Consider the following 27,967-nt stretch of genomic DNA (forward strand, 5'->3'; position numbering starts at 1 on the left):
AGTAGCTGCAATAGGTAGAATGATCAAGTCTTTCAAGTTACAACTCTCCAGGTAATTCAGATTCCAAACTTCACTTTCCTCTTTGTTACTTAAATAATGAAACTCTAGTTGGACTGGTCCAGACAGCTCAGGTATGCTTGCAATTCACTGGCTCCATCCCTTAGAAAGTACAGGACAGCCCCTATTATGTAGTGCATGGTTAGCAAACAGTGGGTCAGAATCTAAAAGAAGGACAAAAAGATGTTGAGCTGCTCATATATGAGAAAAATAAATTAATAAAACCACCCTGGCCTTTCCCAAAGGTTCGCATCTGACCTCCTGTCCCAGCATGGCTAATTGATTGTAGAGGGTAATTTTGTTGGCTTTCCCTGCAGCTCATTGGGCCTTGGGCTTGTCCAGGCTTTGTCCCAGCAAATAGCACAGATTCCCTGTATGAGTTCCCAGAATCAGTGGCTTTCCTGTTCTGTTTCCACAGGCTCCTTGCTGCCTGCACTTTGACTTGCAAATGTTCTAAGAGTCCCTAGGGGTTCCTGAGTTCTGTCAGTCTCTGCCAGGGCTGTCTTTTTCCTTCTAGAAGTTGGCTTACAATGTAGAGAATGGGAGTATGCAGATCAATGCTTCTTCAGGCTGTAATTTTTTTTAAATTTCAACCAGATTCCAGTGAAATATGCCATAGCTTCTGATTTCTTGTTCTGAGCAGTTTCTACTTTTTCCTCTGGCTAGGTTTTCATTCTGCCTCTGGTTGCACCCCCTCCCCCCCACCATACCACCAACACTGACATCAAATAATAAAAGTATAGAACATAAAGCATTGTCTTTTTTTAAAGATTTTATTTATTTATTCATGAGAGACACACAGAAAGAGGCAGAGACACAGGCAGAGGGAGAAGCAGGCTCCCTATTGGGAGCCTGCTGCGGGGCTCGATCCCAGGATCCCGGAATCGTGACCTGAGCTGAAGGCAGGCACTCAACCACTGAGCCACCCAGGTGCCCCTAGTGAGGATTTTAAGAGTGAAATAATTGGTCCAGAGTAATACAAAATTTAGTAGTGAATTTGTGATTCAGCGCCAGGTTGCTGCATATTCTCCATTACTACACACTGCTTCTCAAAAAACACCAACAACTCTGCTTGTTTTTTTCATTTGACTTAGCCTTGCTGAATTCAAGCTTATGAGAGAAATGAGGAAGTTTTAGTCTCATTCAGAGCTACTAGTTTTGATTGAAAGTTTTGTATGAAATGAGATTAATCCCACAATTGACTAACTCATTGATTTTAGGAATTATCAATCATTTATCAACTGCAGTTTAAAAATTATTTCATTGTTTCAATATTTAGTGTTCTGAATACAAAGCACATACATTCTCCTTCTCCCCATGGAGGAGGATGCAGGGTGAACCTGGGTGTGGACTTGAATTTTAGGGGTCAGAAGTTTCATCTACCTGTTTTAAAACATAGAAGCTGTTACCAAATTGACCTATGATACTTATGGAAAATACATCTATACTTGATTCCAAGATGATAAACAATAGTAAAAAAAATGGAATACAAAAAGTGTCCTGATGTTAATGAAATGTTCATCACAAGAATTTATGATGGAAGAAAATCATTCATTAGACAGAGTTACAGTGCTTCTTGATTAGTTGTCTATTTGTCAAAAGTCAAATTGTTTTAAAATTGATTAGCATTATTCTATCATTGTTTATTTGTCTTGAGGTTACCCCAGTATTTCCCTTTAAAAATAGTCACTTACAAGGGTGCCTGGGTGGCTCAGTTAGCATCCAACTCTTGATTTCAGCTCAGATCATGATCTCAGGGTCGTTAAGAGCAAGCCTCCCATTGGGGAGTCTGCTTGAGGATTCTCTCTCTGCTCTCCCTCTGTCCTTCCCCCTACTTGCACCCTCTCTCTCTTTCTCTCAAATAAATAAACAAATCTTTTTATAAAAAAGTATATGAAGAAATTGCTGAAGCCATGAGAAGAGACGTGATAGCTAAATGGAATGTGTAATCCTAATGAGATCCTGGAACAGAGAAAGGACTTCAGATTAAATACACAGGGCATCTAAGTAAAGTATGGACATTAGTTAATAATGTTCATTAATTGTGAACAAAGGTATTGAAGGATAGTGATAATAAATGAGACTGTGTAGGAGTATATGTGGGAAGTCTCTATCTTTGTAATTTTTCTATGAAACTAAAACTATTCTAAAATTTCTCTCTCTCTCTCTCCATCAAGAGAAAGTAAATAAAGATACAAAGACTAGCACCAGATTACTATTTTTCTCTCCTGTTTCTTCTTTGTGTCCACCCTTAGTGGCCTCTCCCTCTTAAGTTCATCTCAGCTTTTCCTCCTCACTTCAATTTCTGGATATTGAACATCCCAGAGCTCTATTCTCTGTCCCCTTTCGTCTCTTTCTTTACATTTTCACATTCTTCTTGATGATCTCTTCTAAACTCAAGGTTTTAAGTATCATTTATGTGTCAAAGAGTCACAAATATATATGCTGCTTTTTGGCTGTCTCCAGAATTCACATTATATCCAGCCACCTCCTTGGCATCTCCCCATAAATGCTCCTGTACCATCTCAATGGAACTCTTGACTTCACTTCCTGCTCCAAATATACCTCCCCCCCCCCCAGTCCCTTTGTCATCTCAATAACTGTCAGCATTAAGTCACTTAGACCAAAAAAGGTAGGACTTACTGTGGTCTTTACCTTCCCTCATTCATTCCATCAGCGTGTTCTCTTCACTCTTCCTTTAAATCATATAGTCTCCATCCACTTCTATTTTCACCAACACAATCCTGACTGAAGCCAGTTCTGGACCTTGACCTAAATTGTCAGCCTCATCTTGAGCCTCCCCCTTTCCATGCATCTACTGTGGTTCACCCAGAGTGGCTACTTTGCTGGGGTTTTTTTGTGTGTTTTTTTTTTTTTAGGATTTTATTTATTTATTCATGAGAGACACACAGAGAGAGGCAGAAGAGACACAGGTGGAAGGAGAGCTCCCAATAGGGAGCCTGCTGCGGTGCTCGATCGCAGGACCCTGGGATCACGACTTGAGCAGAAGGCAGGCGCTCAACCACTGAACCACCCAGGGGCCCCTTTTCTGTTTCTTAAAAAGCCAAGCTCCTTCTTGCCTTTTTAGGGTCTTGAATCCACCTGAAATACTAGTGCTGTTGATCTTCATGAGACCAGATCTTTTTTGTCATTTAAATCTCAGATTAAGTTTTGTAATCCAAAAGGCCATCAACTGTCACACAATCTAAAGTGTCCTTCCACTTTCCTTTTATCTTGTCCTGATCTTTAATTATACTGCAGAATACTTTCTGTACATAATGTACTCTTTCTAGGTGAATTCATTTGCTTGGTTTTGTTTTGGTTTTGTTTTTTTCCATCTCCCTCAAGTAGAATGCAAGTTCTGGGGAAAAAAAGGAATTTCACATGTTCGATGCTTAGAACACTGCCTGTTAGTTTTAGGTACTCAGCAATGTTTGTTGAAATAATGAAAGTGACAAATGAGAAATAGACACTAACATTCTGAAATTCAAGGTTGTAAGGGATCATAGTAGAACTGAAGTGATCAGGAAAAGTTTCTTGAAAGAAGTGGGAATTGGTGAGACTTTGAGAATTGAGTAAGACTAGTCAAGAAGAAGTAGATAAAGGAGTTCCAGGGCCGGGAGGGGCGGGGGGGATAGGGAGGAAGGCTAACTAAAACAAAGGTGTAGAAAGAGTAATAAACATGAACACTTGGGGACAGCAGGTAGAGCAGACGTTTTATAAAGATTATGAGAAATGAGATCAGACTGCATGGCAAATCCAAAAGGCAGAAATTCTAGAACACCAGGCAAATGTACTAAGAATCACCCATGTTAGGAACTTCTCCCTCTTGTTGATTTTTGATTCCAGCTACATTTGAGCTCCTTAACTGCAATCTCATTCTAAGCATTTTAGATGAAAGTCATACAGTCTGTTTCACCACCAATTTTTTTTTTTTTTCCTTACTCTCCCAACACACATACAATTTTGACGTCAGCTTGCTTGGGTCTGGCCGAATGTGCAAGGTGATTCTAGCTTATATATACACATTTCCTGTGCTTGAATAGTCAGTTTGTGGTCCAGTTAAGTCAATGCAGTCCTTGACCTGCATTTTCGGTCTAGTTTTTATGGTAAATGGGGGTCACGTAGGGTAGAGGGATAGAAATGAGTCTCACTCCTGCCTCGCAACTTCAAAAATGTAAAGAATGGCACAGATGCAAATACTCTCAGATATGGTATCACCCTCACCCCACCATAGTTTTAAATGAAACACATTGAGCTAAATAAAAGAGTTTCCTGTGGCTTTAATTTCCCCAGGCAGAGTGTCAGCTCCTGGTGCTCTCCCATCTGTCAAGTGAATGTGGGCCTGTCAACCAACTTGAAAATGCTTTTGTCAACATTCCCACTGACCACAAATACAGGCGTCATACCAACAAGTCTTTGGATGTAAACTAAAATCTCCCAAGGACTGTTTGAGCTGGACTGCAGTTTTGTACAATGTTTGACTTCACTACAGCACTTTTCATGCATCCAGCTCATTGGGGACCTCTTATTGGTGACACTTTGCATAAATCATGGGATTTCAAAAAAAGACACATTCTCTGGCCTCAAGAAAGATAGAGTTTAGTGTGAAAGAATGACATGGAAACAGGTAAGTGTGGGGCACTATCTCAGTGCCAAAATGTGGTATAATGCATAATATCAAACAAAGGTGCATGGAGGAGAGAGAGACCTACCTGATGTATGAAAGTAAAGCATTTGGAGAAGAGAATTATCCCTGGCAGGTCCAGTGGGTGCCATGTAGTGTACCAGGATGGTCATTTACATTTCTTCTGGTGATCTATGCTCTTCTCAAAGTTCCTGTTTCTCATGTAAGGGGTACAATTGGCCATTAAGGGGAAACAGTGAGTGTTGTGGGGATAGGGAAGGTGATACTTTGCCTCCTGCAACCAAAGATAGCAAGACTTTTTTTGCCTTCCGACATTTGTTGTTCTACTGATCCAATAGGCTCAGTGCCTTCTTCCTTATATTACCTCCTTAGGCAGAGAAAAGGAGCTTCTTAAGAAAACTACTGTTCAGGGCTCTTCCTATCCCATTAAAACTAAATAACACAGTAGTAGTACCTGTACTTTAACTGTCTCCCCCCATATGTGGTTCTGTCTTCCCTTATCATAGACCACCTGGCACAGATAACATTATACTGACCAAGTGCTTGGAAGTGCAGTTTTGCAATGTGCATGCTTAAAGTTAGGTGTATTTTGACTGGAGTTTCATTAAGCAATCTCCCTTCCCCTATGGGCTTCCTTTGTGAGACCTCTTCTGTTCCATCTTGTACCACTTCCCTTCCCACCACTCCAGGCCACGCTCAGTTGTTGCTCTTGAGTTTTCTTTTCCATTAGGTCAAGAGACCACTCTAATTTCCACATGGAGATGATCCAAAGTTCTGTTTTCTCTGAACCTAAGGTAATGATAGGGGTAGAAAATAGAGAGGAGAGTTGCAAAAGTTCATCTCAAGATAACGTGAAAAACTTAGCATGTGAAAATATAATCACTTTATCTATGGAAACAGATGAGAATTCTAGGAGTTATCTAAAACATGCTTTATAGAGTGATAGGAAGGGTGATAGGGGTTTTTGGAAGTAGTCAGTTCCTTTATGACTGTTTGAAAAACCCAACGAGAGGGATATAGGCAGTGTTTCTAGGAGACCCCTACAATTTTGGTGGTTTAGCCCAATGAAAATGGTATGATGGGGGCCATATTGATTTTTATGTAGATTCTGGTGACTAATTTCAGGGAGTATGGAAAATATTTAGTATTATATGTGCATTCTGCAGTGCTTCTTGATCAGATGCCATTTACCTGTAATTAGAACTCATCTCTTTCCAAATTCTAATTTTCCTTTTAAAGTTGCACACTTCTAAACATTTGAGTAGGGAAGCAGAACTAGATGACAACAATCATTTGTAGCTCTAAGACAAGGATTCAATACAGTGCAGCCTGCCACAGGCCAAATCCAGCTGTTTGTCTGTGTTTGTAAATACCATTGGCACATAGCCACAGCCATTCATTTAGAAATTGTATATGGCTGCTTTTGTGCTACAATGGCACAGTTGAATAATGGGGACAGGGACAGTCTGGCCTTCAAAGCCTACAATATTTATTATCTGGCCATTTACAGAAAAAGTTTGCTGACTCTTGTTCTAAGACATTATACTTTTTTTTTTAATGGCATCCCTTCTCTGTTCGTCAATTTCCTCCAGTGCCCAAAAGGAGATAGGAGCAATGAATTCTGTGTCTCTTTCCAAATCCTGATATTCTGAGTTTTCTTTTGAAACTCACAAGTTCTCAAACTGCCACAATGAAAAAAGGAGAATAAAATTGAAATATGTTTTTCTTACTATCAAGAGAGGGGCCCTTGCTATGTATATCTCCTCATCTGGCAGTGATGACAACTTTTACTGTCAACACAATTTTTTTGATTAGACACCTGGATTTTTCCCAGGGGCTGGTTGCACGTTAAGTAAAGAAATCTGATCCACAGGCAAAGCACTGCACAAGCTAAGGCTGCTTTCTGTTCAGCTGTCTGCTCTAAGGAATTATCAACCAGCTTTCCATTCACTGGATATCAGATGTAAACAACAAGACGACTATGGAGGACCTGGCTGGGAAGGTTTAAAATGGAAAGTCAGTACTTCTCCTGGTGCTCTGTTGCAGACAAGCCACTCAGAGTTCCTGTAGCCAAGCTTTAAATGAGGTGCCTTTTCAGTGTGCTGGTCTGTCTTTCCAAATTGCCCAACAGTATGAGGCCTGACTGGACATACAAGGGCATTCGAAAACACATCGTATAAAACACCTTCCTTTTCTTCAAATCTAGGCTGCAGGTATCATATTTTGTAATTGATAGACAGCAACCAGGCCCAGTTCAGGCTGATTGATTTTTGCAGGATGGGTTGGATCCTTCACAAGGCATGTCAGAGAAAGCAAACATAAACTCTGCAGTTCTGTCACTATAACAGACTTTGTTCACATGGTCTGATTGTCTTGCTGCCTGCTAAACTCTTAGGTAATTTAACTTCTGGAATGGATAGGGTAGCTGAAGGATCAATGACTGGACATGAAGAAAACAAGGCGTTTTGCAGGTTTCTGGATGGAGCAGAAGCTTGCAGTGATACTTTTGTCAGTTGCAATACTCAATTATCCAAGGACTTCATTTTCTTCTACCTTTTATTTATTTTATTTGTTTATTTAAAAGATTTCCATTTATTTGGGGATCCCTGGGTGGCGCAGCGGTTTGGCGCCTGCCTTTGGCCCAGGGCGTGATCCTGGAGACCCGGGATCGAATCCCACATCGGGCTCCCGGTGCATGGAGCCTGCTTCTCCCTCTGCCTATGTCTCTGCCTCTCTCTCTTTCTCTCTCTGTGACTATCATAAATAAATAAAAAATTAAAAAAAAAGATTTCCATTTATTCATTAAAGACACACAGAGAGAGGCAGAGACACAGGCAGAGGGAGAAGCAGTCTCCATGCAAGAAGCCTGATGCAAGACTCGATCCCGGGACTCCAGGATCATGACCAGAGACAAAGGCAGATGCTCAACCAGAAAGCATCTTTCTGGAGCCACCCAGGCATCCCTCTTCCACCTTTTAAATGACATCTCTTAACTCAGTGCTCCATCCAGTCAGACTGATAGGTCTTCTTCATAAGAAGCCTTGGCGTGTATGTGTGTGTGCATGCATGTGTGCACATGCACGGGGGTAGGGTGGGCAGCAGGTGCCTATATGCACAGAGAGGAGAGAGAGAGAGAAATATGAATGTATCTAAAAATCTGAAAACTTAGTCATTTTTATTCAGGATGATATTGGAATTAGTTTTCCCTTTGTGTCATTGTAAGAGCAAACATCTTTGCTTTCTTTTTATTCCTCACTGCTTTTCCTTTGGTGGAAATAATAGTTTCTTGTGTATATTTTCAAATGGCAGGAAAAAGAAAAAATATTGAAATATATAATGCGGTGGCATGAGGACTTCAGATTTATAAGAAATATGCCTTTTGTCTATTTAGATAAAACAGAATCCTCTGATTAGTGTTCAACATGTTTCATCCTCATTTAGCATATATAAATAGTGCTATAAATAATACTGTTAGGTCAGTGACTGTCAAGAGGGGCATTGTGATATTGTTTCATGAAAGATATTGCATTTAGCACCAACTGGGTCGGAGCAGGCAGAGATATGCTCTGCAATATATTTGACACTTTCAAACAGTGATACATTGCTCCATGTCCCAGCAGAGTTCAAGTGAGTGAAAAACTTTTTTTTATATGCGATTATAAACTCCATGTTGCATATGAACACAAAGTATCTCTTACATAGTTTTTATTATATCCTATTCTTCAGCAGTGCAAATTCTGTGTGTATCAAGGGAAGATGGTACTTTATTTTCTTCTGAACTTTGCCAAGAGTTGTTCGGTATTTTGGAAAATCACACCACTGAGAGCAGTGCCACTTGTGGATTGTTGCCTCTCCAATACAGTACAACTGTATTAAATTTTAAAGGTTTGTTTATTTGAGAGAGAGAGAGAGAGGTGGGATGATGGAAAGGGCAGAGGAAGAGGGAGAGAATCTCAAGCAGACTCCCCACTGAGCATGAGCTTGATTCTAAGACCCTGAGATCATGACCTGAGCCAAAATCAAGAGTCAGAAGCTCAACTGACTGAACCACCCAGGTGCCTCACACCTGTATTATTTGTACCTTTTCAATCAAATATCCAACTTCTTCATTATTCTGGCATATCATAACCAAGTATTTACAAATGGAAATATACAACATTTTATTAAAAATTATGCATTTATCCTTTATATTACAGTTAAGACATTACATTATATTGAGTTTTTGAAATTATGTGCATAAATTAAATCAACAAACTTTTTCTGTTAAGAGCCACATAGGAAATATTTTAAATTTTACAGGCCAATTGGTCTCTGTCACAATTGTTGAACTCTGCCATTGTAGTGAGAAAGCAGCCATAAAGGCAATTTGCAGAGAAGTGGACATGGCTGTGTTTCAGTAAAACTTTATTTATAGACATTGAGATTTCCATTTATAATATAATTTTCACATGTCACAAGATATTTTTTATTTTTTTGACTACTTAAAAATGCAAAGCCATTCTTAGCTCTTGAGCTGTACAAAAATAGTGCCATCTTTGGCTAGTAGATGGCAATTTGCTGATCTCTGTTCTAGTGCATCATGCTCAAACATGCACACTGAAATATATATTATTATGAGTCACATTTCTTTTATTTCTTCTTTAAATTATAGCTAAAGCTATATGTCAGTTGTTTGAAATGGATTTGTGTAAATACTATCAACAAAAATTTTTATAAAACAAGTTGGTAAAGATATTTGATGTCAAAAAGAAATTTTTGAGTGCTGTGAAGGTCCTCACTTGTAATGAGGATATACACATATATACAAATTATATACAAGAGAGTGTGGCTTCTCATTGTGGTTTTAATTTGTATTTCCCTGATGCTGAGTGATGCTGGATACTGTTTCATGTGTCTGTTGGCCATTAGTATGTCTTCTTTGGAGAAATGTCTGTTCATGTCTTTTTCCCATATCTTGATAGGATTTTTTGGGGGGATATTGAGTTTGATAAGCTCTTTATAGATTTTGAATACTAACCCTTTATTGAATAAGACATTTGCAAATATCTTCTCCCATTCTGTAGGTTGCTTTTGTTTTTTCAACTGTTTCCTTTGCCATGCAGGAAGATTTTTATCTTGATGAAGTCTCAATAGTTCATTTTTGCTTTTGTTACCCTTGCCTTTGGAAACGTATCTAGCAAGGAGTTGCTGTGGCCAAGGTCACAAAGGTTGCTGCCTGTATTCTCCTCTAGGATTTTGATGGATTCCTATCTCACATTTAGGTCTTTCATCCATTTTGAGTTAATTTTTGTGTATGGTGTAAGAATATAATCCAATTACATTCTTCTCCATGGGGCTGTCCAATTTTCCCAACACCATTTGCTGAAGAGACTCTTTTTTCTATCGGTTATTCTTTCCTGCTTTGTCAAAGATTAGTTGACTGTAGAGTTGAGGGTCCATTTCTAGGTTCTCTATTCTATTCCATTGATATGTGCCAGTACCATACTGTCTTGATGAGAACAGCTTTCTAATAGAGCTTGAAGTCCAGGATTGTGATGTCATCAGCTTCTGTTTTCTTTTTCAACATTCCTTTGGCTATTCAGGGCCTTTCTAGTTCCATGCAGATTTTAGTATTTGTTCTAGCTCTGTGAAAAATGCTGGTGGCATTTTGATAGGGATTGCATTGAATGTGTAGATTGCTCTAAGTAGCTTAGATATTTTAACTTTATTTTTCTTCCAATCCATGAGCATGAAACATTTTTCCATTTCTTTGTGTCTTCTTCAATTTCTTTCATGAGTGTTCTATAGTTTTCAGAGTGCAGATTTTTTACCTCCTTGGTTAGTTTACTCCTAATTATCTTATGTTTTTTGGTGTAATGAGATACCACCTCACATCAGTCAGAATGGCTAAAGTTAACACGTTGGGAAACAACAAATGCTGGTGAGGGTACAGAGAAAGGGGGACAGTCCTACACTGCTGGTAGGAATGCAAGTTGGTATAGCAACTATACCAACTCTGGAAAACAGTATGGAGTATCCTCAGAAGGTTAAAAATAGAGCTACCCTATGACCCAGCAACTGCACCTCTAGGTATTTACACCAAAGATACAAAAGTAGTGCCCTGAAGGGGCATCTGCACCCCAGTGTTTATAGTAGCAATATCCACAATAGCCAAACTATGGAAAGAACCCAGATATTTATCCACAGATGAATGGATAAAGAAGATGTGGTATATATACACAATGGAATATTAGCCATCAGAAATGAAATCTTACCATTTGCAATGACATGAATGGAATTAAGGGTATTATGCTAAGTGAAATAAGTCAATCAGGAAAAGGCAATTATCATATGATTTCACTCATATGTGGAATTTTTAAAAATATCTTATTTATTAATTCATGAGAGATACAGAGAGAGGCAGAGGGAGAAGCAGGCACCATGCAGGGAGCTCAATATGGGACTCCATCCCAGGCCCCCAGGATCACACCCTGAACTGAAGGCAGGCGCTTAACTGCTAAGCCACCCAGGTGTTCCTCATATGTGGAATTTAAGAAACAAGACAGAGGATCATAGGGGAAGGGAGGGAAAAATAAAATAAGATAAAATCAAAAAGAGGGAGACAAACCATAAGAGAGTGTTAACTGTAGGAAACAAAATGAGGGTTGCTAGAGGGGCTGATAAAGAAAGAAGGCCATAATTATGGTTTAAATTTTTCAAGATAGGCAACAATCCTGATTTGATAAAATTTGGTGAGTTTTGATAAAACTCAGAAATTTCTGTCTTTGATAAGGCAAATCAATGCTGCCTTATCTCTAATGCAGAGCTATTAAGTGATGTCTGCAGTTCAATACTTTTGGGCTTTCAGATATGTGTATCTCCTTTAGACTTGGGAAATGCTTCACGTTCAGGAGAGTTAGGCTGAAATTTAGTGAAATATCAGAGTTTTTGTTTTGTTTGTAAGATGTACTATCTATGAGTCTATGAGTTTTATTTAATTATCATCAAGGTGGGCATTATTAAATGTTTGTTTAAAAAATGGGCCACTCGGTCTGAGTACATTAAGTGAATTTGATCTCATAGATTTCTAAATCTTTGGCATTCCTCTTTTTCTCCTGTGATGACCTCCAATGAGCTGGGAAGGAAGGGGACAGTGTATCATGCAATGTCAAGGCTCGAAGGAAGCATCAGAATTGTTCTGAACCAGAGAAATGTCCTATGTTCACCTACTTGCTAAACTTTCCAAGCAATATAACTCTTTATCTGGTTTCTTAACTTGTCAGGCATAAAGCATTCCTAGCTGATTTCAAATCTCCCTGTTTTTTCCTAGTGCCACAAATAAACTAGAGTCTCTGTTGACTCTTCCACTTGGCTCTCTGGCTGGACAAAACCTCTCCAAGCCTCGGGGCTTTGAGGCCACTTCTCCCTTTGCCTGCTATCCTAGAACAGATGCACTGGCTTTCAACTCAGCTGCCTTTAGGATCTTTCTCAGGGCTGTGGGAATATCTGAGCTCTATCCATTCCACATGGAATTGGGGTAGTGGGTAATCCAGTGTACTTTGACACATCCCAAGCCCTAGATTTGTGCTGGGCAACTTGAAAGGTGATATCCTTCCAGAGCCTTTAAGTAGGTTCTTTGTCCCTATTCTATTTGTTTCTAAAGACCTCGAACCTCTCTGTCATCTCCAGGAGTAAGCTTCCTTTTCACTTGCGCTGTGTCTTTATCACAGAGCTGCAAGCCTCAGCAGCCTTGTCATATCATAGGCAAAAAAACTATCTTCCTTCTACTATGGGAAGACACTTGGAGCTAAGCAATTGAAGCTCATATGGAAGCTAAAGAAATTTAGCAGTTCCTCTCTATGCAAAGCTGTGCTTTCAAACACATTGTCTTGTACCATTCTCTCTAACCTGGAATGACAAATCTGAAGGAGACTGAAAAAGAACAAGATTTAAAGAAAGGAAATGAAAGTCAAGGTTTAACATTTGCTACATACTTGCCCAATTACAGATATGATTGAAATTACCTTATTTTCTTCCAGCGTGACTGACAGCTGAAATACGATGCAGTTCAATAGTGAAGGGATCCACACAAGTTCTGTGCCACCTGTACTTTGGACGTACAGTCACACATAATAGGATCACCTCAAATCACCCACTGACTGTCACAAGGGTCAAAGGTCATGTCAGCATGTGCTCACAGATTCCTATGCTATGTTTCAATTTCTTGAACTTTCCACTTTTTCTCCCTATGATGTCAAAAGCTCTCCCTATGATTATTTATACTCTTGTTTTCATTTTCCTGGGGCCTAAAGAAAGCTGACCAATTGTACCCTTCCCTCTTCTAGCCTAGCCCTTGTAGCAAACCTCCTACCTTCTCTCCATTTCTAAGGGGTTTGTGCACATGTAGAGTTCTTGTCTGGCTTGAGGATGGGATCAGCCTCCTCTCCTCAATCCCAGTGGAGAGGGTGTGTGCTTGGTGTACATGTGCAGGGGCAGGTGCAGAAAAGAAGTCAGAGGTAGAGACAAATGACAGGGAGTTAAATAGGCTTAAATACATAATTACTGTTCCCTCTCCCTTCAATAGAAATCTCCTGAGTGTTTTTTTTATAAAAACGCATTGAGGGATCCCTGGGTGGCGCAGCGGTTTAGCGCCTGCCTTTGGCCCAGGGCGCGATCCTGGAGACCCAGGATCGAATCCCACGTCGGGCTCCCGGTGCATGGAGCCTGCTTCTCCCTCTGCCTGTGTCTCTGCCTCTCTCTCTCTGTGACTATCATAAGTAAATAAATAAAAAAAAATTAAAAAACGCATTGACAGTATATTTACAGATTAATAATCTATTTGAAAAAAAGGAGAGAGAAGGTTTTGCTATTGCATTTTGTAGGGTGACTTGTAGGTAGAAGAGAATTATTGTATATATATTCACCATTTTTCTACAACTAGGATATAAGGATTCTCTGCTAGCCTCTCAATGACTCTTCCTTTTTTTTTCTCCTTTAGCTCAACAGAATTCACCAAAAATCCATGAAGGCTGGTGGGCGTATAAGGAGGTGGTCCAGGGAAGCTTTGTTCCAGGTAAATGCACATGGATTCTTGTTCTTTTATTTTTGAGAGAAGAATTTGAATGAAATACATAATGTTATTTCCAGAAGTTTGCATTCACTATATGGAAAGGAGGGTGTGGTAAGGAGCACCAGCATCTCCTGTGCATTGTAGACGTCAAACTTTCTCATCAGGGGGAGGTTTGTTCAAGAGTGGCAATTTAATCAAGACCACCTTTCCCCATGTGAGCCTATACCCAAAGCTGTTCCATCTACAGGTGGCTCTTCCAGGGAGAGGACACCAGAAGGATGGAGCATTAAAGCTCTGTCTGTTGGAATTTGGTTAAACAAGAAAGAACCATCTTTTTTAACATTAATGAAACAGGAAGTCTGGAAAGGCTGACCATGACAATGAGGCTTGCTGGGATGCATGCTGTCACTGATGTCACTTCAGTAGCATCTGTGGTCAGGACTTAGCAGATTGGGCCAAGCATGAGCTAAAAATAACAGGTGGAGTGGATGTTGTCAGCATGGCAGGGGTGGGGCCAGAACTGAAGACGAATTAGAGCCAGAGACTTAGCATGGCTTCAGTTCCAGAGGAAGGCGGAGGGTGGTCCCCCACCACTTTTCACCTCAATCATGGTCCTCATCCTTCTGAAGTGTCAGACTTTAGTAGGGAGAGAGGCAAGAGACAGAGCAAGAATGTAAAGGAGAAGGATGGACAGAAAGGCAGGTGAGGTATTTCGAAGTAGTTTTAACTGCTCAGATGTGGGAGGGTAAGAAATACAGCTCTTGAGAGGAGTCAAGATGGAGTACCCATGTAGGCAGTAAGAACAGAGGGCTCCACGTGTCAGGGGCGATCTTTGTAGTTGGTGGTAGGTGGGCAGAGCAGTGCCCCGGGGTCACCTGGTTCACTCCTGGCAGCTCTCCATCATGTTGTCATTCTTCTGTAGTGTTCATTGCATCAGCTGCACAGAGCTCAGCAAGTTACTAAACCCCTCTGAGTGTCCCTTTCTCAATTGTACTGTGGAACAATTTCCTCCAACAGAAGGAAAGCAGCATGGGGAAAGAGTGGGTGACCCACAAGACTGCCAAATGGCCTCATAAATTGATATTATTAACTGTACAGATTTACTGTGGCACATTTAGTCCTTGGCCCAGTGGGCACAGAAACTGGTCTGATTAGTTCACCCAGAAACGATCAGGTTTCTAATAATAATCTTGTAACAACTTAATTGACACAAGCTATTCTCATGTGGCATGATCGAGATACAGGGCACTTTATCCTCAACAACTGGAGACATCCCTTTCCTTTGGATGGAGTGCTTATTGTTTTTCTGAGGAATCTGCTTCTCATATTCAAGATATCTCAGAAATTGCATTTATAATTATATTTTTGTGCATTGTAATTATGAAATTAGAGCAACAAAGGGCATTCCCTCCAGGTTATAATATGTCTTGCTAAACTAATAATATCCTCTGTAGTGACTGAAGTGCTCACGGATAATACTGAATAAGCCCTGCAAAATTTTGCTTTTCTGCCCCACATTTTATTTTTGATGTTTTCCCCTCTGTTGGCACATTCCTTCTTTACAGGTGTTCAAAGCCCACTTTTGATTTGGTTGTTGCTTCTGAGACAGCCATAGGAAAGTTTTATCTTTCCTTTTGTGTGTTGATTTAAAAGAGTTGAACTTTCCCTCATTTCCAGCTTTATATGTATAAAATCTGCTACACGGGAAGCAGTGAGGTACAGAGGTCTGAGTGTGGACTTTGGAGTCAGACAGACCCAGGGTTGAGTCTGGGTTCTGTGACTTCCTACTGGTCGTTCTGTCAGCAAATTGCCTACCTACCCTCAGATCCTTGGGTGATTCATCTGTTCAAATGGAGATAAGGACCCTGTCAGCCTCATGAGGTTTTGTGAGGATTAAGTTATATAATGCAGATAAGGTGCTTATGGTAATGTCTGATGCATGGTGGGAAGACATGTCAGCTGCTCTTTTGGTATAACTGTTATTATTTTATCAATAGCAACATAACTGGATATTTGATACTTCTCTGCTTGGGAAAAGGCAGAGAGCTGTAAATTGGAAATATAATAATGTAGGTAAAGGTCTCTCATGATGCATAGAACATGGAAGATGCTTCGATTGTAATTGTTCCTTGGATTGATGAGTTCAACTGGTCTCTACACAGTGGCCAACTGAGAAGTAACTCTATCATCCTCTGCACTTAGCTATCCCAAAGCCCTCTGGCTTCCTGGTGAAGAAGACTTGTATCTGATGATTTTGCTTCTTAAACTTTAGAGCACTCCGTCTGTTAAAAAAAAAAAAAAAAAGATAAGAGTCATGAGCATTTTTGAATTAAGTAATTGGACCTGAGGCTCTAATATCTGACACACTCCAAATGACCTACTTTATCTGAGTTGGTGCTTAGGGCAAACAATGGACCCTTTATTTCTTATTATCATTGCTGAGTATAAGGTTGAGAATGTTCTTTGCTTTGCCACTGGGATTTTTTTTTTCATGTTATGGATGTGTGAAAAAGAAGAGAAATTCATCTGACTGGACTATTTGGACAAATTTTATTGCCCCATAAGTTCTTTGCAAGAGTATCTAGAAATAATTGTCATTTGGCATAACTGTTGTGAATCTGTGATTTCAACAAAGCTTGTGGTGCGTAGAAATACATGATTTTTTAATGGTAAGCACAAAGTTGATTTAGCACCAGAATAACCCACTTTGGTCAGTTCAGAGCACCTATGGAGTAGCCATTTGATGCTGAGCACCATGCGTGGGGATGTTGGTAAAGAGGTAGCTGATACATGGTTTTTATTCAAGGTGAACCCACAGTCTAAAGAGGAAGATGAGCCATAAACCTATAATTCAGTATAACAAAGGTTCTAGTAGAGTTTATACAATATGTAAAGGAGTCCATAAAGTATTATGATTCTACCTGCGTATTGATTAGCAGACTTTGTTGTTTACCTAATCAAATCTACACTTTCATCCAACCTCATCCCTAACTGTAGCCTGCTTTGCAGGCAGAGTCCCGATTTTATTTATGTCCATCCTCCACACAGGCATGTGCTTATGTGCTCAGAGAAGGAGTCCTTCCCCAGCCCTAGAAAATTAATTTTGATTAATATCCACCCCAATAATGGTTATTTCAATCTGTTTCTTGAGACTTATTCATTTAGACATCATGATGGTTAATTTCATGTGTCAAATTGGCTAGTCCACAGTACCAAGGTATTTGATTAAATTCTATTCTAGATGTTTCTGTGAAGATTTTTTTTTCAAGTAGGTTCCATGTCCAATGTGGAGCCCAAAGCAGTGCCTGAACTAACATCCCTGATATTAAGCCCTGAACTGAGGTGGAATCATGACCTGAGCCAAAGGCAGATGCGTAGCCAACTGAGCCACCCAGGTTGTCCCACTGTGAATGTACTTTTTAGATTTTATTTATTTATTCATGAAAGACACAGAGAGAAAGAGAGAGAGAGAGAGTGGCAGAGATAAAGGCAAAGGGAGAAGCAGGCTCCATGCAGGAAGCCTGATGCGAAACTCCATCCTGGGACTCCGGGATCACGTCCTGAGCCAAAGGCAGATGTTCAATCACTGAGCCACCCAGACATCCCTCAAATTTTTTTAGATGAGATTGCCATTAATAACAGTGGAGCTTAAGTAAAGCAGATTACCCTTCCTAATTAATGTTGGGTGGTATCATCCAATCAGTTGAAGGCCTTGAGAGAAGACTGAGAGGTTCTCCAATGAAGAAGAAATTGTGTTTTCAGAATATTTTGCCCTCAGGCTGCAACATCAGCTCCTCTCTGGGTCTCCAATCTGCCAGTTTACCCTGCAAATTACAGATTTGTCAGTCTCCACAATAAAATGAGCCAGTTCCTTGAAATAAATCTCTCTCTCTTTCTTTCTCTCTACACACACACACACACACACATTCTATTGGTTCTCTTTCTCTGGAAAACCCTGATTGATTCACCAATATAAACATGAGGCTGGGTAAACAATTCTGTCCACCGTGGGGACAAAAGCTGTACCAAAGATGACAAAACAGAAACTTGGATGAACACAGCTTTTGGGTGGCTTACTTAGCATTAAATTAACCATGGAACTGCCTAATTTTCTTAAGTGAGATAACAAGTGTTATCTCATTTTCTTAAGTGACATAACAAACCTCTTATTGTTGGAGCTGTTTTGAGTCAGGTTTTCTGTCACTTGCAGCCCAAAGCATTCTTCCGGATTCTGGATTCTCAAGGGAGGAGGAGAAGGCGGGGAGTATCAGGCCGCACAGCACTGGCAGAGAGGGGTGGAAATGCACCATGGGTGTGGGGAGCATCTATAGGACAGAGCGCACCCTGGGGCTTAGGTGTGAGGAGGCCAGCAGGCCATCAGGGCCAGGTCATGAGACTGTGTTCCATGTTCAAGAGCTTAGACACAATCCTTTTCAAAATAGAGGAATTTTAAGACATCCCTAAGCTCTGGAAAGACACAATCAAATGTGTATTTTAAAAACCAGTTTTGGGGCCACCAGGGTGACTCAGTCGGTTAAGCATCTGCCTTTGGCTCAGGTCATGATCTCAGGGTCCTGGGATTGAGCCCCATGTCGAGTTGAGCTCCCTGCTCAGTGGAGGGTCTGCTTCTCCTTCTCCCTCTGTGCTCTCTCTTTCAAATAAATAAACAAAATCTTTTTTAAAAATAAAAAAAATACAATAAAATAAAAAATAAAAAGCCAGCTATAGCTACAGTAATGGAGATGAACTGCATTTTGATAAGAATATCAGAGGCACAAGGATTCATGAGATGTTTTTTTTTTCTTTTTTTTAATCATCCAGGCAAGAGGTGGCAGGCACTTATACTAAGGCTGTGAAAACCAAAAAACAAAAAAACAAAAAACAAAAAACAAAAAAAACCAAAACCAAAACAAAACAATAACAACAAAAAAAACAAAACCAAAGCAACAAAACAAAAACCCCCAAACCAAAAAACAAACAGAACTCCAAAAGAAAAACCAAAAACTGGGTTAATCATGTTATTGAAAGATTCGTCATGGGGTTTGTTTAGTGACATTTAAAGTATATCTCTCTTTCACACGTGTAGATAACACATTTATCATTTAGCATAAATATACACATTTAACACATTTCGAAAAAATTTGTGCCAAATACTGCCTTTTCACATTCCATTTATCCAAAGCAGTAGGGGAGTCAGGCATTCTCTATAGCGGAGACACTATGCTAGGAGTTGGGGTTTTAAAAAAGAGATGGCCTTTTACTTCTTTCAATCTAGTGGGAGAGACAGTCACTAAAAGTAATAAGTAGCCTCTCACCCACAACACCTGCTTCACATGGCAATGTTTGGAATGGGGAGTTTCTTTTAGTTTTTTCAGACCAGGACATCAGAATTGAGGGGCTTGCTTCCACTTTAAAGCTTTACGTCATAATACTTGGGATATATATTTTTAGAACTATATGAAACTCTAGAAGAGGTGAAGGACCTCACTTCTATGTCACCACGTCCTAAGGGTTACTCTCAGGTTGCTGAACCTTACCTCTTGAACTCACTCATCCAGCAAGCTCTCTCTGGATACCTGTTTTCAGTATGGCCATATTTGGTCCTTAGTGGGTAAAGACACAAAGGATTTTCCACTGTGGTCTCAAGCTGCTGACGATAGTGAGAGAGACATAGATAATTATCCATTATGTTATAGCATTTCTAGGATTGCCATGAAGGGTGTTTGGAGTTACCCAGCTTGAGAGAGCACAGAGGGCTTCTCAGCTGATGCAATCCTCAGGGGTAACATGTATGATTCTGTGAGGGAAGAAGGGAAGAAATGGCCTTTCAGAAAGGTAAGGGGTTGGGCATAGGCCTGGAGGCTGGGAAGAGAGAGGCTCATTGCACGAGGAGCGCTCCGGAGAGTTAGGGCTGAGGAGGGCAGCAGGAGTCCTGTCACAGGAGGCAGTACCAGCTACCAGGTTAGATTTTACCCTGAATGCATTGGGGTACCAAGGGAAGGATGAATGCTAGTGCAAGATTCAGGATGAGGAAGATGTGAGCTAAGACAGATGCAGAGGGGACTCTGAGGACAGTCTAGCCTCCAGGGACAGGAGCCTTGTCTCCTTTTACCTCTACCCCTCCAGGTCATAACACAAACCTTGGATACATTAGAGGCTCCAGATTTGCTAAATCAACTTGGATTAAAGCAGAGGAATTGTTGCTCCTTGAAGACAGGTGTGAATCATCATCAGCAGCAGCAGCAGCATCAAAATAAACACAGCACTAGAAACGGAAGTACAGGCTACAAAGGCATATTGGAAAAACCTGCCATTTCCTACCTGCGTCTCTTTTGCTCCTCATACAGCATATTTCACTTCTGATGCTCTGGCCACCAGATGTGAGGAGCTTTTCTCACCCAGCAAGTAATTCTCCATGATGCCATCTGAGTGTCTTTAACTCAATTCTAACACTTTCTGCCTGGAGACAGCGTCAGATCCCTTGGGTTGAGGGGGCAGTCCTAGAAGCTAGCCCCCACCCCACTTCCGATGCCAGTCACATGGAGTAGATCCCCAGGTTACCCACAACTTCTGTCTGACTTGGCTATAAACCAGAGGTTCCCACAACCCCTTCCAGTTTGAATGATTTGCTAGAGTGGCTCATAGAACTTAGGAAAACACATTTGCCTGTTTATTAAAGGATATGATGATGGATACAGATGAAGAGCTAGATGAAGAAATACATGGGGTGAGGAGCTTTTTTCCCCTGTGGAGTTGGGGGGGGTACCACCCTCCTACTACAGGCATGTGTTCACCACTCTGGAGGCTCTCCAAACACCCCACTATAGGGATTTTTATGGAGGCGTCCATACATGGGTATGATGAATTATTGACTCTTTTTGGAGCCCCCCTCCTTATTCTGGAAAAATTGGTGGGGGAGGGCCTCAAAATTCCAAGCTTGGTCTTTCTGCTGAATAGCTCCTATCCAGAGGCCATCCAGAAGCCCACCTTGAGTTGCCTCATTAGAACAAGAGATGTTCCTCTCATCACTTAGGGGCATTGGAGGATTTCAGGAGCCCTGTGTGTGAAGGGTTGGCTTAGAGGTGTGTTCCAGGCAACGGAGTGCACCTGCATAAGGGCTCAGAGGCATGCATGGGCATGACATGCATAAGAAATAGAACAGAATTCACTGTGGCTAGAGCATAGACTGTCAGAGGCAAAGTGGTTTGAGATTGGAGGCAGTCAGGAGCCTCCACGTGATTGGACCACACTTCAAGTATTTCGCATGGGGATCCCAGGAACAAGAGGACAGGAGCTGTAAGTTATTTGCTATTCCTCGGAGAACTGGCAAGCACCAAGGGATTATGAAACTGAGTTTCAAACTGAGTGATTAATAAAGGAATTTGAAACTTCATTTCTGATCAGGATGGGATTAGGAGGCTACTTTGGCCCACTGCACCATCCTCTGGTATGTTTTTCAAAATCAGGGAGAAATGGTTCACATGGGACAATAAATTCTCCCAGGATGCAGTTTCCCACCCCTTCCTTGATGGGTAGTTTTAAAACCTCCAGATTGTTAGAAGAGGCAGGTAATTCTATCTGTTGACAACTACCTGTGGTTTAGCACTGATACCTAATTACCTGCATTGTTTGAAATGGCCAATTTTCTCTAGTTTAGAAAATCTCCTTTTAGACATTGGTAAGGAATGTGGGCTCTCTTTTCTCTCTGCTTTCCTCCTGGGGAGGGAAGAAGGCTGGATGGTGGGGTGCTTGGTGATGTAGGAAGACCTGCCCGGGGTCATGCATACCCTTTATTCCTCCATATAGTGGATGGTGCTTATATTTGTTTTCTCTTGCTGTATAGCAAATTACTATGCATAACAGCTTAAATAGACACACATTTATTACCTTGCAGTTTCCTTGGGTCAGGAGTTCAGGTACCGCTTAGCTGGATCCTCTGCTCAGGGTCTTGTAAGTCTGCAAAAGTGTCAGTTCCCTTTGCATCTCATCCGGGGCCAACCTTACACAGATTCTGGGTAGAATTCAGTTCTTCAAAATTGTAGAACTGAGGCTCTCAGCTGCTATAGGCTGTCCCTTCTCCATAGTTCACAACATGACTGACTGTTTCAAGGCCAAGAGGAAAATGTCTTTCTTTGAATCTCTTCTCTTCTGGGAAGGTTTGGAGGAGTCTCTTTTAAAGAGAGAATAATATCCCTATTCTTAATTCAAAGTCTGCTGATGGACGACCTTATTCACATCTGCAGAATCCCTTCATCTCTCACATACCATGTAACCTAATCACAGGAGTGAAATTCCATCCTACACACAAATCTGATTCATACTCGGTGGGTGTATATATAAGGTGAGAATGTTGGAGGCCATCTTGGAATGTGATCAACCACCTTCATTCCTCTGTGTGGTAAATAGTGTGGGCATTCCTCTGTGTACTAAGCTGTGCCCCTTATTCCTTCATATGTAGAAAACTATAAAAGGCTGCAAAAGGTGGGGGGGGGGCACCTGGGTGACTTATTTAGTTAAGTATCTGACTCTTGGTTTCAGCTCAGGTAGTGATCTCTGGGTTGTGGAATAAGCCCTGCATCAGGCTCTGCACTCAGTAGGGAGTCTGCTTGAGATTCTCTCTCCCTCTGCCCTTCCCCCCTCAAGTAAATAAATAAATCTTTAGAACAAAAAAAGGCTGCTAAAATGCTCATAAATCAATCCCATTTGAAGATGAAGTGGCCACTGTTCTAGCCTAACATCTTCAAATTGAGAAGTGAGAAATAATGTTTTTTTTTTTTATTAGAATTGGTTCTGTTGCCTTTCCATGAAGAGTGTCCTCAGAAGAAAACCAAAGCTAGCTTCCTCCACACTACCTCAGATTTCCCAGTGCTCCTAGATTTATTAAATTTAAATTATTAAATTATTTATTAAATAATTAAAATTATTTTAACGATTTATTTATTTATTTATTCATGAGAGAGAGAGAAAGAGAGACAAAGACACAGGCAGAGGGAGAAGCAGGCTCCATGCAGGGAGCCCGACTTGGGACTCAATCCTGGGACCCCAGGATCATGCCCTGGGCCGAAGGCAGGTGCTAAACCGCCGAGCCACCCAGGGATCCCCTGCTCCTAGATTTATAACAGATGTCAAGTGTGAGAGAGAGGGAAGGATTTTATCCATGATTCCCAGGTTTCTGGTATGGGCAACTTGCTGGAGGGTGGAAATGGTTCTCCTTTGTGGAGATAGGAAAGAAGCAGTGAGGTGGGTAGGACACAGCGTGTAGAGGCTCCCTGTGGACAACAGCCAGATGCCACCCCAAATTGCTCTTCTAGCCATTTTCTCCCTGCCCTTCTCTCCCTGGCCCTTTTATCCTCTGGCCTCAGACTCTGGCTTCTGATAATTCTTCCCACTCAGACCTTTGTCATTGTGTTTGGTGAGCTTGCCTCCTTGCAGTTGGCTCAGACTCAGTGTTTGCTTTCCACCATCTTCCCAAGCTCCTATTTCACCTTCAGATGACATACTCTATTGACACAAGGCCACAGAGTTTCTCCCATCAGGAATTCACTGCATGATCACGCCAACCCCACTCAGTCTCCCTTTGAAGGGAAGAGGGGCCCACATCCTCTAAACTTACTATCCTCCAGCACCCTTTGATACACCCCACTTGATGAGTGTTATATAAAATCATTGTATTAGTTTCATGTGGCTGCCATAACAGATTACATGAGTGGTGGCTCAGACAACTCAGATTTATTACAATTCTGGAGGTAGATGTTCTAAAATCAAGCCCCTCCTGATGTCTCACTTTATGGCATTGATTTCTTTGCTATGAAAGTATATGCAAACCTTTTTGTTTGAGTGTAGAATTCATTTTAATTTCTCTAAGGGATAAAACTTGCATTTTACAGAGTCATGTTGCATATTATTTGGTCAAGGGAATAACCCTCTGCTATTGGAGGTAATCAATCCTTGAGCTGGGAGTGGGTGAGGGAGCACACCAGTGCTCTGTGCCTGGACTTTGCTTTTGTCATTACCAATCTTCTTTCTTATTTGGGTCATGGAAGCAGCAAAGAGTAGGGAAAAGTGCTCACTGGCTTGGCTCGTCCACTAACCAAACATATAATCTCAGGCAAGTCATTTAGTATCTCAGGCTCTTGATTTCCTCATGTATAAAATCACTGTGTTGAATTGCATTATTTTCAAAGACTCATTCTGGCTCCAATATTCTCTGAGAGTTTGCTAATGTGATATAAGATTGGTTTGGGAGATACATTTAGCAGCATTAAGAAATAGAATATTGATTTCATTCACAAGATAATTTTATTATGTTCTCAGTATCAGTATTTGGAAATGGAGTCAGTGATGTAAGCGTGTCTCTCTAGATTTCTGATTTCTCATCTCTATGAGAAAGCAAATAGAACTTAATGGATATATTCTTCTCAGTATAGGAGGGTGATGTTACGCTGACTCACCCTCAATTATAAATACTTTTAGTTACATTTTTTTCTCAGAAATTGGGATGTGTAGAGATTAATATTTACTCTGAGGCTGAAAGATGCTAGACACTGGGGTTACAAATAAAAATAATGCTCCTGATTTTAAGGAGTTCACAGAGAAGTTTAGAGACAGATGGCAAATCAGAGGTTACAGCTTAGCCTGGTAGGGAATTCAAAACCGGAGTGGAGAGAAAGGAGAAAGTTGCAGTGGGCTCTGCCTTCAGGTCAGAAAAGGCTTTACAGATGAAGATGTCTCTTGATATAGGGTCTTAAAAGACAATAGAAGAATACATCCAGTGGACAAGATGGAAAAAGGGCATTGCTGGTGGATTAAACATAATGGAATCTGACCTACTACTAAGTAACAGATTGTAAACTTCTTACAAGCATTCTTGTAAGCATCTCATGTATGACAGGCCCTATTATGACCATACTTTAGTGCTGTGTCATGAAAAGTACACTGGACTTAGAAGATCATGCTTTATGTCCCACTCCATTGTGTACCAGCTGTGGGATGTTTAGAAATCACCTAACTTCTCAGAGCCTCAGTTTACTTATAAACTAAGGACAATAAAACCTATGTGTCAAATATTTGTATAAAAATAAAATGATAGTAATTGCCCCCTATCTGTAGAGGATGCAAGATACTAGACCCCCCAATGGGTGCTTCAAATGCAGATTGTACTGAACTCTATATACCATCTTTTTTCCTATACATACGTACCTATGATAAAGTTTAACTTACAAATTGGGCACAGTAAGAGATTCATGACAATAGCTAATAATAAAACAGAATAGATCTAATCATGTTATAATAAAAGTTATGTGAATTTGGTCTCTTTTTCTCAATATCTTACTGTACTGTGTTCATCCTTGTTCTTGTGATGACATGGGATGATAAAATGTATATGTGGTGAGATGAGGTGAGGCATCTCATTCGACGTAGGCATGTGACATAGCACTGGACTATTATGACCTTCTGATGATTAGTCGGAAGGTGGATCATCTGCTGTCAGACTGGGATTCACCATATGTAAAGGAAACCATGGATAAGGAAGGACCATTGTCTATGTTAGACCTAGGCATGCCTTCCTTGTAGACCTTGAAAGACTACAAAGGTATTGCTCCTTTTGCTACCATAATTTTACACTGGGCTATTTAAGTTTGCAAGGAAGGGCCCTGCTTGGTTGTACTACTATTCTAAGTTCCTAGTAAAGCCTTCTAATCCAAGAAGGCACACTAAGTCTTTTGAAGGTATGTTAACAATAGCCCACTGTGCAAAAAGAGACAACTTGAACACAAGTACATATACATACTTCACTAGAAAGATAGGTTGCTCCCATCCAATATGCAGTATTGCTGCTGGATGGGATCTTGCACCAAGCCTTCTCAGAGGCACATGTCTTTCCTGGTGCCACACACTGATTCCTGGTCCAATCAGCACAGGTGGCTCCAGCCAATCAACCACTTTGGAAATACTTCTGGAGGGCCCCGGCGTGGCTCATTTGGTTAAGGGGTTGCCTTCAGCTCAAGTCATGATTCCAGGGCCCTGGGATCAAGCCCCTATCAGGCTCCCTGCTCAGCAGGAAATTCTCCCTCTCCCTCTGCTCCTCCCCGCAACCCTGCTCATGCTCATGCTCTCTCTCTCTCTCTCTTAAATAAATAAATAAATCTTTAAAAAGAAAAGGAAATACTTCTGGAACTTCAGGACTTATCCAACTGGAAATACACCAAGGAAGCCTCTATGGCAGTGGTCCACACTGGGTACAGGCAGTAAGGGGCACACTGTCTGTAGATAATTGAATAGAAAATGATGAAACTCCCTAAAAGTTTGATATGTTTTTTATTATCTTCATGTGCTAGAAATTCTACAACTGCCAGTGATAAAATACTCCTCCTGAAAAAAGTAGTCTAAGCTCTAAGCAATTCATGTGGTTGCTGTTGTGTTTTAATTATATATAATCTTCAAGCTAGCACATTTTTGTTACTTGTCTTTGAAAGAGCACTGTATCCTACACAGAAGTTAACTGGAAGAACTCTCAGTTGTTCAATTAGCTTCTAACACACAGGGACTCAACTATGTATGTTTGTTCCTAGAGGATGGTCCTGAGGGTTTGGAACTGGTGGAGTTTGGGATAGGTAGGACAGTCCCTGTCTCCAGTCCCTGTAGCCCTACTTATTCCTGAATTGAAACAGCTGATTCAAAATAAACAACAATAGCACTGTGATTGTAAACACGGAGAAGCAGACCTTGAACTATTTCAACTATGCCATACTGTGTGACTGCTTGGAGTTTTTATTTGTACTTAAAATTTAAAACACTGAAACAGGGATCCCTGGGTGGCGCAGCGGTTTAGCGCCTGCCTTTGGCCCAGGGCACGATCCTGGAGACCCGAGATCGAATCCCACGTCAGGCTCCGGGTGCATGGAGCCTGCTTCTCCCTCTGCCTATGTCTCTCCCTCTCTCTCTCTCTCTCTCTCTCTCTCTGACTATCATAAATAAATAAAAATTTAAAAAAAAAACACTGAAACAGAATGTGAACTACAAGGTGTAATATTTTTGTTTGGTAAGTGCAGTTTTCAGTTCATACATGAACTGTTTTATTGAAACTGAATAATGCCTTTTCCACTGAAATTTGTGTGTTTTAAAGCTAAAGAAAAAATATTGTTATTAATTATCGTAGTTATACCTGAGTCTAATTGTGTTATTCAGAGGAGAGGTGTTTTAAAAAATGAGACGCTCCTAAGTCAAATACTTGAGGTTTGCCACCGTTTGAAGCCTTAGGTTCAGTTACTTTACATTCACTAAATAAAAAACCCTAAAGCAGAGCTCATGGCTGACTTCTGGCCATGACACCCGTGGTTCCTTTCAGTGTAGCTAACTGGGTGAACCCCAGTGGTGTTGGCCATCCCAGCTAGCTGAAAATCCACTCCTTCCTCCTCCTGGCAATGCCTCTCATTTGAAAGATGTGCTTGGGTTACCTTCACAAAACACAGGTAATAGCTTTATTGAAAAGCAGCTTGGTGAGTTGTTGAGAGGTAACTTGTAAGGGTAAATACTGCTCATTGAGTTGTTGTGTGATAATGGGATTGTTTACAGAATACACAGCAGGCTGCTTCACCCTCAGGTTATACCTCTTTGTCAGGTGGAAGATAATCAAAGGCAGCCAGACTATAACTCCAACCAGGAATTCTTCTACCGGCCAAAGGATGACAGGGAGGTGCCTGTGGACTTCGTTACACACTATAACATTAGACAACATTCTCAAAAAGACAAACTCTGTAGCAAAGGTTTTTATGCAGCAAGTATCCAGTGCCATTTGGATGCTCTTGGAAGGCAAGAGGAGGACATCAAGTCCCATTCTCTGACCCCAGCCTGAGTTGCAGAGTCCCACTGTGGTGATAAGGGCTGGAAGGGGAAACCTCCTTTCTCTCTCCATGGACTCCATGCCTCCTTATGACTGGACCCCATGGCAGCTATGATGATTTTTGCATTCCATCTCCAGTTTACCCTGCAAGCTGTCTTCTCCCCTGTCTGAACAGAACTGGGTTACCAGTTCCTGCCAAGTGCCGTACCATTGGCTCCTTTTCAACCCAGACTAGGATCACCAATGATTCTCCTTTCTGGAAGAGTGCACATTTCTGTATTGACAGCTTCTAGATCTGAGGGCTCCTTTGCAACCTTCTATGCCTATCTTTCGTCCATGAAATGATATTCCAGAGCCTCTTCCTTTGCCC

At 41.0% G+C, this 27,967-nt stretch overlaps 1 protein-coding gene across 3 annotated transcripts in view; it reads left to right on the forward strand.

The window, feature by feature from the left end:
• The window catches only part of CA10 (carbonic anhydrase 10), a 473,876-nt gene that overhangs the window by 68,381 nt on the left and 377,528 nt on the right, over window positions 1-27,967 (forward strand). For all 3 annotated transcript variants that reach the window (XM_077852675.1, XM_077852674.1, XM_077852676.1), the window contains exon 3: window positions 13,683-13,757. In XM_077852675.1, coding sequence (XP_077708801.1) covers window positions 13,683-13,757 — 75 coding nt within the window. The remainder of the gene's footprint in view (window positions 1-13,682; window positions 13,758-27,967) is intronic.

The sequence above is a fragment of the Canis aureus genome, chromosome 16, assembly GCF_053574225.1.
Source record: "Canis aureus isolate CA01 chromosome 16, VMU_Caureus_v.1.0, whole genome shotgun sequence".
NCBI classification, from domain to species: domain Eukaryota; kingdom Metazoa; phylum Chordata; class Mammalia; order Carnivora; family Canidae; genus Canis; species Canis aureus.